This window comes from Bos indicus, chromosome 3 (genome assembly GCF_029378745.1).
Source record: "Bos indicus isolate NIAB-ARS_2022 breed Sahiwal x Tharparkar chromosome 3, NIAB-ARS_B.indTharparkar_mat_pri_1.0, whole genome shotgun sequence".
NCBI lineage: Eukaryota > Metazoa > Chordata > Mammalia > Artiodactyla > Bovidae > Bos > Bos indicus.
The window spans coordinates 12581663-12598014 of NC_091762.1; the positions used below are offsets into that span (position 1 = coordinate 12581663).

General features: G+C 40.1%; 1 protein-coding gene across 3 annotated transcripts in view; it reads left to right on the forward strand.

The window, feature by feature from the left end:
* FCRL1 (Fc receptor like 1) overlaps positions 1-16352 on the forward strand; it is a 34051-nt gene continuing 17699 nt past the window's right edge. The window contains exon 1 of one of the 3 annotated variants that reach the window (XR_011565266.1): positions 1-189. Coding sequence is in view for 2 of the 3 variants with exons in the window: in XM_019988573.2 (XP_019844132.2) it covers positions 159-189 (31 nt within the window). In the remaining variant the exon portion in view is untranslated. The remainder of the gene's footprint in view (positions 190-16352) is intronic. The other 2 variants (XM_019988573.2, XM_019988565.2) reach the window with 2 other exon arrangements.

Consider the following 16352-nt stretch of genomic DNA (forward strand, 5'->3'; position numbering starts at 1 on the left):
GTTCCTTCTATTTCTGTACATGTGTGCTTCCGATCATGTGACTTCTGATCCTGACTTCCTCAAACTTCTGACAAGCCACATCCTCTTGACTCTAAGATGAATTCTTTTTTGATGAGACAGTACCTTCAGTTCCATGTCCACTGCCCAACCTGGTCCTCATGTTCCTGAGGCTTCTGCTGTTGATCTGTGGTGAGTAGGACAACTCAGAGAAAGGTGTGGGATTCTATCCCCTAGCGCCCTGCCTTCTGAAGATTTGGGGTTTCTCAGGACTGAGTTTCTGCCCAGTGATAGTCAGGTGTGCTCAGAGCTTTACTCCCCACTGAGGGCTCAGAGCTGGGCAGAAAGTTATAGATAATGGAGAGCCAGATTTTGGAAGAAAACTGCCATTTTATTTTTTTATCTCATAGCAAGTGTTCACTTTCTGTCTTTCTTTCCTCTATTGATTCTGACTTTGTTCTTGATGGTTTTGATAGCCACAAAGATAATTCATACAACAAATTGGCCTCTTAGTCTCTTTCCCTTCTTATCATTAAAATGATTTCTCTATTTTCTTCCTGTGTTGTGTGTTAGTAACTCAGTTGTCTCTGACTTTGCAATCCCATGGACTGTAGCCTGCTAGGCTCCTCTGTCCATGGAATTCTTTCTCTGGGCAAGAATACTGGAGTGGGTAATTATTCCCTTCTCCAGGGAATCTTCCTGATCCAAGAATCACCTGGGTCTCCCACATTGCAGGGAGATTCTTTACTATCTGATCCATCAGGGAAGCCCCCATCCTTCCTTGGCTTCCCCTATTTCTACCATCAAACCCCAAAACTTGTGATTACCAACAACTGTCCCACTTCCAAAGTCTGATTTCAGCATCCACCTTCCCATCCAATTACAGCATATTTCCAGCTCACTTTGTCTAATGCTCCATATTCAACGTGCCTTCCACTCCCCAGTCTTACTTTTCCATTGTAAATTAGTACACTCTGTGTCCTCACTTCACAGATTTCATCACAATACTCTCAAATACATAATCACCTCTCTTACCCATAGTGCGCTTCTGACTAACATTCTTTTCTGCATGCTTTACACCTGTGCCTGAGCAACTGAATGTGACCCGAAACAAAAGGCACAATCTTGCTGCTTTTATTTTTTTCTAAACATAGTACACCAATCTTAGGTGGCTATCAGAGGTGCCACACAATCCTATTCTTTTGGAGTCAAAGCTCTTCCATTCTTGATGACCACTTCCTCATACTCCCTCCTTTCTCCTCAAACTTTTCTCTTGTTGCTCTTAATTTAGAACACTGAGGAAAAGAAAAGCAATCAAAAGGAAATTTCTTCATCTTCCCACTGCAGTATCTATCAACCTGCCACCTCTGTGTTTACATACTGTGCCTTTTCTCCCCCTATTATGGATATATTTTCCCTCATCCTATTGAAGGCAGGACTCTCCACTTGTGCATTGGGCCCAGACTCCCTGGCTCCATCATCAAAATGTTTCTCCATCCTGGGCTCTTCCTATAAATATACAAATATGTTATAATACCTTCTATTTTAAAATCATAGAAATGTGACCTCCATTTGCTTCACGATTCAATGTATCCCTTTATAGTTTTCAGTGAGTTGCTATCTTTACCTGGCATCCTCCCATACTTTCTTTTTAAAATTCGTTGTTAATTTTCTTTGTAGTAAGATTCAGTTTTTGATGCACTTTGATTTTTTTTTATAATCTAAACTTTTTAATTTTTAAAATGAATTAATTTATTTATTTTACTTTATAATATTGTATTGGTTTTGCCATACATTGACTTGAATCTGCCATGAGTGTACATGTGTTCCCCATCCTGAACCCCTCTTCCACTTCCCTCCCAATCCCATCATTCTGGGTCATCCCAGTGCACTAGCCCCAAACACCCTGTATCATGCATCAAACTTGGACTGGCGATTCGTTTCACATATGATATTTTACATGTTTCAATGCCATTCTCCCATATCATCCCGCCCTCGCCCTCTTCCACAGAGTCCAAAAGACTGTTCAAAACATCTGTGTCTCTTTTGCTGTCTCGTATACAGGGTTATCATTACCTTCTTTCTAAATTCCACATATATGCGTTCCGTTCAGTTCAGTTCAGTCGCTCCATCGTGTCTGACTCTTTGCAAATCCATGAATTGCAGCACGCCAGGCCTCCCTGTCCATCACCATCTCCCGGAGTTCACTCAAACTAATGTCCATCAAGTCGGTGATGCCATCCAGCCATCTCATCCTCTGTCGTCCCCTTCTCCTCCTGCCCCCAATCCCCCCCAGCATGAGTCTTTTCCAGTGAGTCAACCCTCCACATGAGGTGGCCAAAGTACTGAAGTTTCAGCTTTAGCATCAGTCCTTCCAAAGAACACCCGGGACTGATCTGCTTTAGAATAGACTCGTTAGATCTCCTTGCAGTCCAAGGGACTCTCAAGAGTCTTCTCCAACACCACAGTTCAAAAGCATCAATTCTTCAGCATTCAGCTTTCTTCACAGTCCAACTCTCACATCCATACATGACCACTGGAAAAACCATAGCCTTGACTAGACGGAACTTTGTTGGCAAAGTAATGTCTCTGCTTTTGAATATGCTATCTAGGTTGGTCATAACTTTCCTTCCAAGGAGTAAGCGTCTTTTAATTTCATGGCTGCAGTCACCATCTGGTGATTTTGGAGCCCCAAAAAATGAAGTCTGACACTCTTTCCACTGTTTCCCTATCTATTTGCCATGAAGTGATGGGACCAGACACCATGATCTTCGTTTTCTGAATGTTGAGCTTTAAGCCAACTTTTTCACTTTCCTCTTTCACTTTCATCAAGAGGCTTTTTAGTTCCTCTTGACTTTCTGCCATAAGGGTGGTGTCATCTGCATATCTTTTAGTATACTGTATTGGTGTTTTTCTTTCTGACTTACTTCAGTCTGTATAATAGGCTCCAGTTTCATCCACCTCATTAGAACTGATTCAAATGTATTCTTTTTAATGGCTGAGTAATATTCCATTGTGTATATGTACCACAGCTTTCTTATTCATTCATCTGCTGATGGACATCTAGGTTGCTTCCATGTCTTGGCTATTATAAACAGTGCTGCGATGAACATTGGAGTACATGTGTCTCTTTCGATTCTGGTTTCCTCAGTGTGTATGCCCAGCAGTGGGATTGCTGGGTCATATGGCAGTTCTATTTCCAGTTTTTTTTTTTTTTTTTTTTTTAAGGAATCTCCACACTGTTCTCCATAGTGGCTGTACTAGTTGGTGCATTCCCATTGTGTAAGAGGGTTACCTTTTCTCCACACCCTCTCCAGCACTTATTGCTTGTAGACTTTTGGATCACAGCCATTCTGACTGGTGTGAAATGGTACCTCATTGTGGTTTTGATCTGCATTTCTCTGATAATGAGTGATGTTGAACATCTTTTCATGTGTTTGTTAGCTATCTGAATTCTTTGGAGAAATGTCTGTTTAGTTCTTTGGTCCATTTTTTGATTGGGTCGTTTATTTTTCTGGAATTGAGCTGCAGGAATTGCTTGTATATTTTTTCAGATTAAGTCCTTGTCCATTGCTTCATTTGCTATTATTTTCTCCCATTCTGAAGGCTTTTTTCTTTTCTCCATTGTATATTCTTGCCTCCTTTGTCAAAGATAAGGTGTCTACAGGTGTGTGGATTTATCTCTGGGCTTTCTATTTTGTTCCATTGATCTATATTTCTGTCTTTGTGCCAGTACCATACTGTCTTGATGACTATGTCTTTGTAGTAGAGACTGAAGTCAGGCAGGTTGATTCCTCCAGTTCCATTCTTCTTTCTCAAGATAGCTTTGGCCATTCGAGGTTTTTTATATTTCCATACAAATTGTGAAATTATTTGTTCTAGCTCTGTGAAAAATACCGTTGGTAGCTTGATACGGAGTGCATTGAATCTATAGATTGCTTTGGGTAGTATACTCATTTTCACTATATTGATTCTTCTGATCCATGAACATGGTATATTTCTCCATCTATTAGTGTCCTCTTTGATTTCTTTCACCAGTGTTTTATAGTTTTCTATAAATAGGTCTTTTGTTTCTTTAGGTAGATATATTCCTAAGTATTTTATTTTTTCATTGCAATGGTGAATGGAATTGTTTCCTTAATTTCTCTTTCTGTTTTCTCATTGTTAGTGTATGGGAATTCAAGGGATTTCTGTGTGTTAATTTTATATCCTGCAACTTTACTGTATTCATTGATTAGCTCTAGTAATTTTCTGGTGGAGTCGTTAGGGTTTTCTATGTAGAGGATCATACCATCTGCAAACAGTGAGAGTTTTATTTATTTTCCAATAAGGATTTCTTTTATTTCTTTTTCTGCTCTGATTGCTGTGGCCAAAACTTCCAAAACTATGTTAAATAGTCGTGGTGAGAGTGGGCACCCTTGTCTTGTCCTGTCTTTAGGGGAAATGCTTTCAATTTTTCACCATTGAGGATAATGTTTGCTGTGGGTTTGTCATATATAGTTTTTATTATGTTGAGGTATATTCCTTCTATTCCTGCTTTCTGGAGGGTTTTTTTTTTTTATCATAAATGGATGTTGAATTTTGCCAAAGTATTTCTCTGCATCTATTGAGATATCATATGGTTTTTATTTTTCAATTAGTTATTGTGGTGTATTACATTGATTTATTTGCAGATATTGAAGAATCCTTGGATCTCTGGGATAAAGCCCACTTGGTCATGATGTATGATCTTCTTAATATGTTGTTGGATTCTGTTTGCTAGAATTTTGTTAAGGATTTTTGCATCTATGTTCATTAGTGATATTGGCCTGTAGTTTTCTTTCTTTTTTTTTTTTTTTGTGGCATCTTGTCAGGTTTTGGTATTAGGGTGATGGTGGCCTTATAGAATGAGTTTGGAAGTTTACCTTCCTCTGCAATTTTCTGGAAGAGTTTGAGCAAGATAGGTGTTAGTTCTTCTCTGAATTTTTGGTAGAATTCAGTTGTGAAGCCGTCTGGTCCTGGGCTTTTGTTTGCTGGAAGATTTCTGGTTACAGTTTCAATTTCTGTGCTTGTGATGGATCTGTTAAGATTTTCTATTTCTTCCTGGTTCAGTTTTGGAAAGTTGTACTTTTCTAAGAATTTGTCCATTTCTTCCAAGTTGTCCATTTTACTTGCATATATTGCTGAAAATTGTCTCTTATGATCCTTTGTATTTCTGTGTTGTCTGTTGTGATCTCTCCATTTTCATTTCTAATTTTGTTGATTTAATTTTTCTCCCTTTGTTTCCTGATGAGTCTGGCTAATGGTTTGTCAATTTTATTTATCTTCTCAAAGAACCAGCTTTTGGTTTTGTTGATTTTTGCTATGGTCTCTTTCATTTCTTTTACATTTATTTCTGCCCTAATTTTTAATATTTCTTTCCTTCTACTAACCCTGGGGTTCTTCATTTCTTCCTTTTCTAGTTGCTTTAGGTGTAGAGTTAGGTTATTTATTTGACTTTTTTCTTGTTTCTTGAGGTATACCTGTATTGCTATGAACTTTCCCCTTAGGACTGCTTTTAAAGTGTCCCACAGGTTTTAAGTTGTTGTGTTTTCATTTCCATTAGTTTCTATGCAAATTTTGATTTCTTTTTTGATTTCTTCTGTGATTTGTTGGTTATTCAGCAGCGTGTTGTTCATCCTCCATATGTTGGAATTCTTAATAGTTTTTCTCCTGTAATTGAGATCTAATCTTACTGCATTGTGGTCAGAAAAGGTGCTTGGAATGATTTCTATTTTTTTGAATTTACCAAGGCTAGATTTATGGCCCAGGATGTGATCTATCCTGGAGAAGGTTCCATGTGCACTTGAGAAAATGGTGAAATCCATTGTTTTGGGATGAAATGTCCTATAGATATCAATTAGGTCTAACTGGTCTATTGTATCGTTTAACGTTTGTGTTTCCTTGTTAATTTTCTGTTTAGTTGATCTATCCATAGGTGTGAGTGGGGTATTAAAGTCTCCCACTATTATTGTGTTATTGTTAATTTCTCCTTTCATATTTGTTAGCAGTTGTCTTACATATTGCGGTGCTCCCGTGTTGGGTACATATATGTTTATAATTGTTATATCTTCTTCTTGGATTGATCCTTTGATCATTATGTAGTGACCATCTTTGTCTCCTTTCACAGCCTTTGTTTTAAAGTCTATTTTATCTGATATAAGTATTGCTACTCCTGCTTTCTTTTGGTCCCTATTTGCATGGAAAATCTTTTTCCAGCCCTTCACTTTTAGTCTGTATGTGTTCCCTGTTTTGAGGTGGGTCTCTTGTAGACAACATATGTAGGGGTCTTGTTTTTGTGTCCATTCGGCCAGTCTTTGTCTTTTGGTTGGGGCATTCAACCCGTTTACATTTAAGGTAATTACTGATAAGTATGATCCCGTTGCCATTTGCTTTATTGTTTTGGGTTCGAGTTTATACACCGTTTTTGTGTTTCCTGTCTAGAGAATATCCTTTAGTATTTGTTGGAGAGCTGGTTTGGTGGTGCTGAATTCTCTCAGCTTTTGCTTGTCTGAGAAGCTTCTGATTTCTCCTTCATATTTGAATGAGATCCTTGCTGGGTACAGTAATCTGGGCTGTAGGTTATTTTCTTTCATCACTTTAAGTATGTCTTGCCATTCTCTCCTGGCTTGAAGAGTTTCTATCGAAAGATCAGCTGTTATCCTTATGGGAATTCCCTTGTGTGTTATTTGTTGTTTTTCCCTTGCTGCTTTTAATATTTGTTCTTTGTGTTTGATCTTTGCTAATTTGATTAATATGTGTCTTGGGGTGTTGCGCCTTGGGTTTATCCTGTTTGGGACTCTCTGGGTTTCTTGGACTTGGGTGATTATTTCCTTCCCCATTTTAGGGAAGTTTTCAACTATTATCTCTTCAAGTATTTTCTCATGGTCTATCTTTTTGTCTTCTTCTTCTGGGACCCCTATGATTCAAATGTTGTGGCATTTAATATTATCCTGGAGGTCTCTGAGATTGTCCTCATTTCTTTTAATTCGTTTTTCTTTTATCCTCTCTGATTCATTTATTTCTACCATTCTATCTTCTAATTCACTAATTCTATCTTCTGCCTCTGTTATTCTACTATTTGTTGCCTCCAGAGTGTTTTTAATTTCATTTATTGCATTATTCATTTTATATTGACTCTCTTTTATTTCTTCTAGGTCCTTGTTAAACCTTTCTTGCATCTTCTCAATCTTTGTCTCCAAGCTATTTATCTGTGATTCCATTTTGATTTCAAGATTTTGGATCAATTTCACTATCATTATTCGGAATTCTTTATCAGGTAGATTCCCTATCTCTTCCTCTTTTGTTTGGTTGGTGGGCATTTATCCTGTTCCTTTATCTGCTGGGTATTCCTCTGTCTCTTCATCTTGTTTAAATTGGTGAGTTTGGGGTGTCCTTTCTGTATTCTGGCAGTTTGTGGAGTTCTCTTTATTGTGGCATTTCCTCGCTCTGTGTGGGTTTGTACAGGTGGCTTGTCAAGGTTTCTTGGTTAAGGAAGCTTGTGTCAGTGTTCTGGTGGGTGGAGCTGTATTTCTTCTCTATGGAGTGCAATGAAATGTCCAGTAATGAGTTATGGGATGTCTATGGTTTTGGGGTGACTTTGGGCTGCCTGTATTTGGAGCTCAGGGCTGTGTTCCTTGCTGCTGGAGAATTTGCTTGGTATGTCTTGCCCTGAAACTTGTTTCACCCAGAGAGGTTTACAGCATTATATGGAGAAGAGAAGAGTGAGGAGGGAGTTAGAGGTGACCCGAATGAGATAAGGTGGAATCAATAGAGGAGAGAGTGGGCTATTCAGTAATCTCTTCCTTATGTGGACTCCACAACTGGACCGCTCAGAGTTGTTCACAGAGTTATACAGAGAAGAGAAGAAGGAGGAAGGTGGCAGAGGTGGCCAGGAGGATAAATGGGGGGAATGAAAAGGAGGGAGACAGATCCAGCCAGTAATCAGTTCCCTAAGTGTTCTCCACCGTCTGGAAGACACAGAAATTCACAGAGTTGGGTAGAGTAGAGAGGGGTTAGGGAGGAGACACCAGCGACCTAGTGGAGAAAAAGGAGAGTCCAAAGGGAAAGAGAGTAGTTAAGCCAGTAATCTCGCTCCCTAGTGAAAAATGGGTAGTGAAGATTGGGTTCTTAAAGGTACAAAATTGGTAACAAATACATAAAAGCGAAAATTAAAAATCTAGAGTAGAGTTTGGAATTTCAAAAATACGATGTTAAAGAAAAGAAGGAAAAGAAAGAGAGAAAAAAGGAACAAACAAAAACAAACAAGGTCGCAAAAATTATAAAGAAAATATAGGTACAAAATTGATAACTAATACCAAAAAGCAAAAGTTAAAAATCTAGAGTAGAGTTTGGAATTTCAAAAATACAATGTTAAAAAAAGAAGAAGAAAAAGAAAGAGAGAGAGAGAGAAAAAAAAAAAGAACAAACAAAGTCGCAGAAATTATAAAAAAAAAAAAAATACAGGTACAAAATTGATAACAAATACCAAAAAGCATAAATTAAAAATCTAGAGTAGAGTTTGGAATTTCAGGTATACAATGTTATTTAAAAGAAGAAGAGAAAGAAACAGAGGAAAAAGAAAAAGAAAAAATTAAAAAGGGTCACAGAAATTATATAAAAACAAAAACAAAAAAAACTATAGGTACAAAATTGATAACAAATACTAAAAAGCTAAAATTAAAAATCTAGAGTAGAGTTTGGAATTTCAAAAATACAATGTTAAAGAAAAGAAGGGGAAAAAAAGATCAAAAAATTATAAAATATATATATATATATGAAGTTTGCTTTAAAAAAAATAGGGTCTTCTTTTTTTTTTTGCAAAGTAATCGGTTATAAAAGTGGAAATTAAAGGAATAATAGAGGACTTAAAAAATTTTTTTTAATTAAAAAAATAATTGAAAAAAAAAAAGAAAGAATGATCGTACAAATAGTAAAAATATATCTAGGACTTTCTCCGGTTTTGTTGTTGAGTATTGTGGGTTCAGTTCATTTTTGGCTAGTTCCTTGGTCCGCCTCATATTTCTCAAGATCTATAGGCCCCTTCCTATGTAGATGGTAGTAACCACAGGGTTTTAATCTATTGCCTGTAGCTTCCAAGGCTGTTATAGCTTCTTCTGTTTGCTGGTCTCTTCAGTGTCTGGTTTTCACCCTGACACAAAGGGGACGGTGGAGGACACTTTTTTTTTTTTTTTAGGCTCACTTGTTCAGTCGCGCTGAGGGGAGGTAGGGAGGGATGCTGCAAACAAATAACACTGACGTGTGCTTGCAGTGCCTCAGCCACACTGGGTCTGCCCCCCGTTCACGGCGCGTGTAGCCTCTCTGCCCACGCTGCTCAGGCTCTAGGTTGCTCCACTGGGAACCATCCGCGGCCGGCCCTGGGCTGCCTGTACTTCCCAGGTCCAAGCCGCTCAGGTTCAGGCACTTGGGTAGTCCTCAGAGGCACAGACTCTCGGTTGGGCCTGCGTTTTGTGCCCTTCCCAGATCCGAGCAGCTCAGGTGATGAGGTGTTTTGCGCGCACGATTGCTGCGACTTATCGCCTCCCCGCCACTCGGTTATCTAGTTGTGCACCGGCACACCTTCTCAGGCAGATGTTGACCGTCCAGACCCCAAGAAGTTTTAGTTAGCAAAGAAGCCTGTTTACAGTTTTATGGATAATGTCTCTCTGGGGCTGCGATTGTCCCCTTCCGGCTCTGGCTGCCTGTCACCGGAGGGGGATGGTCTGCCGCCGGCTATCTCTGTTCAGTCCTTTGTTCCGTGCATGGGCCTGGCGGTGTCATAGGTTAGGGCTGGCTTTTCGCGTGGTAGATATCCCACAGTCTGGTTTGCTAGCCCAGATTATTTCGCTCAGATAGCACTCAGGGTATTCAGGCCAGATTCTTGCGATGCAGCCCGCACGGCGCCTCCCTGCCCAGCCCCCGCTTGCTAATGGCGGATGCAGGCGTCTGCACTGCTTCTCCGCTGGGGGAGTTACCGTAGGGCTCGCAATGTGTGGGTTTTAATTATTTATTTTTCCTCCCTGTTATGTTGCCCTCTGTGCGTCCAAGGCTCGGCACAGATTCGGCAGTGAGAAGGTTTCCTGGTATTTGGAAACTTCTTTCTGTTTAAGACTCCCTTCCTGGGACGGAACTCTGTCCCTCCCTCTTTTGTCCCTTTTTTTGTCTTTTATATTTTTTCCTACCTCCTTTCCAAGACTTGGGTTGCTTTTCTGGGTGCCTGATGACCTCTGCCGGCATTCAGAAGTTGTTTTGTGGAATTTACTCGGCGCTTAAATGTTTTTTTGATGAATTTGTGGGGGAGAAAGTGTTCTTCCCGTCCTACTCCTCCGCCATCTTCTTTTCTTGTTTCTTGAGGTAAGCCTGTATTGCTATGAACCTTCCCCTTAGTACTACTTTTACAGTGTCCCATAGGTTTTGGGTTGTTGTGTTTTCATTTTCATTCGTTTCTATGCATATTTTGATTTATTTTTTGATTTCCTCTGTGATTTGTTGGTTATTCAGCAGCGTGTTGTTCAGCCTCTATTAGTTGGGATTTTTAATAATTTTTCTCCTGTAATGACATCTAATCTTACTGCATTGTGGTCAGAAAAGATGCTTGGAATGATTTCAATTTTTTGAATTTACCAAGGCTAGGTTTATGGCCCAGGGTGTGATCTATCTTGGAGAAGGTTCCATGTGTGCTTGAGAAAAACGTGAAATTCATTGTTTTGGGGTGAAATGTCCTTAGATATCAATTAGGTCTAACTGGTCTACTGTATCATTTAAAGTTTGTGTTTCCTTGTTAATTTTCTGTTTAGTTGATCTATCCATAGGTGTGAGTGGGGTATTAAAATCTTCCACTATTATTGTGTTATTGTTAATTTCCCCTTTCATACTTGTTAGCATTTGTCTTACATATTGTGGTGCTCTTATGTTGGGTGCATATTTATTTATGATTGTTATATCTTCTTCTTGGATTGATCCTTTGATCATTATGTAGTGTCCATCTTTGTTTCTTTTCACAGCCTTTGTTTTAAAGTCTGTTTTATCTGATACAAGTATTGCTACTCCTGCTTTCTTTTGGTCTCTATTTGCATGGAATATCTTTTTCCAGCCCTTCGCTTTCAGTCTGTATGTGTCCTTTGTTTCAAGGTGAGTCTCTTGTAGACAACATATATAGGGGTCTTATTTTTGTATCCATTCAGCAAGTCTTTGTCTTTTGGTTGGGGCATTTAACCCATTTACATTTAAGGTAATTATTGATAAATATGATCCCATTGCCATTTACTTTATTGTTTTGAGTTCGAGTTTATACACCCTTTCTGTGCTTCCTGTCTAAAGAAGATCCTTTAGCATTTGTTGGAGAGCTGGTTTGGTGGTGCCAAATTCTCTCAGCTTTTGCTTGTCTGTAAAGCTTTTGATTTATCCTTCATATTTGAATGAAATCCTTGCTGGGTACAGTAATCTGGGCTGTAGGTTATTTTCTTTCATCACTTTAAGTATATCCTGCCATTCCCTTCTGGCCTGAGGAGTTTCTATTGAAAGATCAGCTGTTATCCTTATGGGAATCCCCTTGTGTGTTATTTATTGTTTTTCCCTTGCTGCTTTTAATATTTGTTCTTCGTGTTTGATCTTTGTTAGTTTGATTAATATGTGTCTCGTGGTGTTTTGCCTCGGGTTTATCCTGTTTGGGACTCTCTGAGTTTCTTGGACTTGGGTGACTATTTCCTTCCCCATTTTAGGGAAGTTTTCAACTATTATCTCCTCAAGTATCTTCTCATGGTCTTTCTTTTTGTCTTCTTCTTCTGGGACTCCTTTGATTCGAATGTCGGGGTGTTTAACATTGTCCCAGAGGTCTCTGAGGCTGTCCTCATTTCTTTTAATTCTTTTTTCTTTTATCCTCTCTGTTTCATTTATTATTCTATCTTCTACCTCACTTATCCTATCTTCTGCCTGTGTTGTCCTACTGTTGGTTCCCTCCAGAGTGTTTTTGATCTCAATTATTGCATTATTCATTATATATTGACTCTTTTATATTTCTTCTAGGTCTTTGTTAAACCTTTCTTGAATCTTCTCGATCCTTGTCTCCAGGCTATTTATCTCTAATTCCAATTTGTTTTCAAGATTTTGGATCATTTTCACTATCATTATTTGGAATTGTTTATCAGGTAGATTCCCAATCTCTTCCTCTTTTGTTTGGTTTGGTGGGCATTTATCCTGTTCCTTTACCTGCTGGGTATTTCTCTGCCTTTTCATCTTGTTTATATTGCTGTGTTTGGGGTGGCCTTTCTGTATTCTGGCAGTTGGTGGTTCCTCTTTATTGTGGAGGTTTCTTGCTGTGAGGGGGAGGGGGTTGGACTGGTGGCTTGTCAAGGTTTTCTGGTTAGGGAAGCTAGTGTCAGTGTTCTGGTGGGTGGGGCTGGATTTCTTCTTTCTGGAGTGCAATGAAATGCCCAGTAATAAGTTTTGAGATATCAATGGGTTTAGTATGACTTTGGTCAGCCTGTATATTGAGGCTCAGGATTATGTTCCTGGAGAATTTGCGTGGTATGTCTTGCTCTGGAGCTTGGGTAGTGCTTGGTTTCAGTGTAGTTATGGAGGTGTTTGATGAGCTCCTATTGATTAATGTTCCCTGGAGTCAGGAGTTCTCTGGTGTTCTCAGGATTTGGACTTAAGCCTCCTGCCTCTGGTTTTCAGTCTTATTCTTACAGTAGCCTCAAGACTTCTCCATCTATACAGCACTGATGATAAAACATCTAGGTTAATGATGTATAAAGTTTCGCCACAGTGAGGGACACACGGAGAGGTACACAGAGTTACATGGAGAAGAGAAAAGGGAGGAGGGAGATAAAGGTGACCAGGAGGAGAAGAGGGGGAATCAAGGGGTAGAGAGCAAGCTAGCCACTAATCACTTCCCTATGTGCTCTCCACAGTCTGGATCCCTCAGAGATGTTCACGGAGTTACAGAGAAGAGAAGAGGGAGGAAGGAGACAGAGGTGGCCAGGAGGATAAAGGGGGGAATCAGAAGGAGAGAGACAGATCCAGCCAGTAATCAGTTCCCTAAGTGTTCTCCACAGCCTGGAACACACAAAGAGATTCACCCCATTGGATAGAGAAGAAAAGGTGGAGGAGGGAGATAGAGGTGACTTGGTAGAGAAAAAGGAGAGTCAAAAGGGGGAGAGAGCAATCAGGCCAGTGATCTCATTCCCAAGTAAAACTGGGTCCTAAAGATTGGGTTTTTAAAGGTACAAAGTTGATAACAAACACCAAAAAGCAAAGATTAAAAATCTTGAGTAGAGGTTAGATTCTCAAAAATACAATATTAAAAAATACAAAAACAAAAACCAAACAAACAAAGAAAACACAAAGTCACAGAATTATATATATATATATATGTATATATATGAAGTTTGCTTTAAAAATAGGGTCTTTCTCTTTTTTTTTTTTTTTTTTGCAGGGTAATAGTAGGTTATAAAAATGAAAATTAAAGGAGTAATGGGGACTTAAAAATAACAAAAAAAAATAAAATAAAAAATTTTTAATTTAAAAAATGATTATAGTTAAAATATATCTAAGACTTTCTCTGGAGCTGTTGCGGACAGTGTGGGGTCAGTTAATTTTCAGATAGTTCCTTGGTTCGGCTTGTACTCCTTATGGTCTATAGGCCCCTTCTTATGTAGTCGGTGCTAACTACAGGACTTCCACCTGTCACTTCCAAAGCGGTTCCCTCTGTTTATGTTAGCTTCTTCTGTTTGCTGGTCTCTTCAGTGTCTAATTTCAGCCCTGACACAAGTGGAACGGTGGTAGTCACTTTTTTTTAGGCTTGCTTGTTCAGTCGTGTTTTGGGGAGGGAGGAACACTGCAAACAAATATCACTGGCGTGTGTTCACAGTGATTCTGCCACACTGGGTTTGCCCCCACTCACAGCGTGTGTGCTTTCCCAGTCTACACTGCTCAGACTCTAGGTTGCTCTGCTGGGAACTGTCTGATGTGGGCCCTGGTTTGCATGCACTTCCCAGGTCGAAGCCGCTCAGGTTCAGGTTCTAGGGTACTCTACAATGGTGCAGACTTGGTTGGGCCTGCGTTTTGCGCCCGTCCCAGGTCCAAGCAGCTCATGTTGCCAGGTCCTTGGCGCGAGTAGTCGCCCCCAGTTGAAGGCTGAGACTTATCCCCTTCCCCTTCCCAGCCGCTCGGTTTTTTTGAGTGTACAACGGGCATGCCTTCTCTCTTCTGGTAAGCTGATTCTGGCTGCGACCCTCCCGGCGGATGTCGACAGTCCAGAATCCCAAGAAGTCTTGGTTAGCAATGAAGTCTGCCTGCAGTTTGGTATAGGATGCTTCTTTGGGACCGCAATTGCCCCCTTCCGGCTCTGGCTACCCTTGCCTGCCTGTCTCTGGTGGGGGATGGGCCGGTCTGCAGCCGGATAGCTCTGCTCAGTCCTTTGTTTTGTGAGCGTGCCTGGCGGTGGTTAGGGCTTTTCGTGGGATTGTGGGATAGCAACCACAGTCTGGGTTGCTATCTCAAGCTAGTTCCCTCAGATTGCCCTCAGGGCATTCAGGCCTGGTCCCTATCCTAAGCAATGCCCCCTGGTCCTCCCTGTCTCTCCCTCGCTTGCTAGTGGGGGATGCGAGCGTCTGGGCTGTTGCACTGCTGGGAGTTGCTGTTGGGCACATAATCTATGGGTTTTAATTATTTATTTATTTTTCCTCCCTGTTATTTTGCCCTCTGAGATTCCAAAGCTCACCACAGACCCACAGGAGAGAGTGTTTCCTGGTGTTTGGAAACTTCTCTCTTTTTTAAGACTCCCTTCCCAGGGCGGATCTCTGTCCCTACCTCTTTTGTCTCTCTTTTTAACTTTTATATTTTGTCCTGCCTCCTTTTGAAGACAACGGGCTGCTTTTCTGGGCACCAGATGTCCTCTGCCAGCATTCAGAACTTGTTCTGTAGAATTTGCTTGGCGCTCAAATGTTCTTTTGATGAATTTGTGGGGGAGAAAGCGGTCTCCCTATCCTATTCGTCTGCCATCTTAGGACCGCCTCTCTGGACTTTGATTTTTGACAAAGGTTTGGAGTCATGTAACTATCACCACAATCAATGTACAGAATATTTCTATCATGTAAAAAATTCCCTCAAGTCCTCAATCCTTTTAGAGTGAACTCTTCCTAACCCTTGGATATTGTTAAACAGTTTTAGGTCCTTATAGTTCTTCCTTATCCTTTCTTGATTCCACTTGAATCAATCTTTGCCTCTACCACTCCACTAAAACTGCTCTGATTAATATCATCAACCACCTCTATGTTGCTTCACCCAGTATTCAATGTTTATTTCTCATTTTATTCAACATCTCAGACCATAGTTGACCATTCCAACTTCTGGAAATATTTTCCCACTTGGCTTCTTAATATTATATTCTGTTTGTTTTCTTTCTAACCTAATACCAGATGCTTTACTGATCTCAAAATGTTTGACTTTCCTAAGATTGGCATATAGACTTTTCTCCATCCATACTCATTTCCCCAAGTTATATACTTTAGTCATTTTATGCACCATTTTAAACATCTTTAAATTGTTACTTATCCAACATTGATCTCACTTTTGAACACCTTGCATATATTCAACTGCTATCCAACTGTCTAATATGTATTTTAATCTCAACATGTCCAAATAGATCCTTTGATTTACATGAACCACCACTACCACCATGGAACTTAACCTATTTCTCTCTACCATTCTTCCATTTTTGTAACCATCACCACCGTTCTTCCTAGTAATCTCCTCAGTTCAGTTCATTTCAGTCGCTCAGTCGTGTCCAACTCTTTGCAACCCCATGAATTGCAGCACGCCAGGCCTCCCTGTCCATCACCAACTCCTGGAGTTCACTTAAACTTATGTCCATTGAGTCGGTGATGCCTTCCAACCATCTCATCCTCTGTCGTCCCCTTCTTCTCCTGCCCCCAATCCCTCCCAGCATCAGAGTCTTTTCCAATGAGTCAACTCTTCACATGAGGTAGCCAAAGTATTGGAGTTTCAGCTTTAGCATCAGTCCTTCCAATGAACATCCAAGACTGATCTCCTTTAGAATGGACTGGTTGGATCTCCTGGCAGTCCAAGGGACTCTCAAGAGTCTTCTCCAACACCACAGTTCAAAAGCATCAATTCTTTGGTGCTCAGCTTTCTTCACAGTCCAACTCTCACAGCCATACGTGACCACTGGAAAAACCATAGCTTTGACTAGATGGACCTTTGTTGGCAAAGTAATGTCTCTGCTTCTAAATATGCTATCTAGGTTGGTCATAACTTTCCTTCCAAGGAGTAAGCGTCTTTTAATTTCATGGCTGCAGTCTCCATCTGCAGTGATT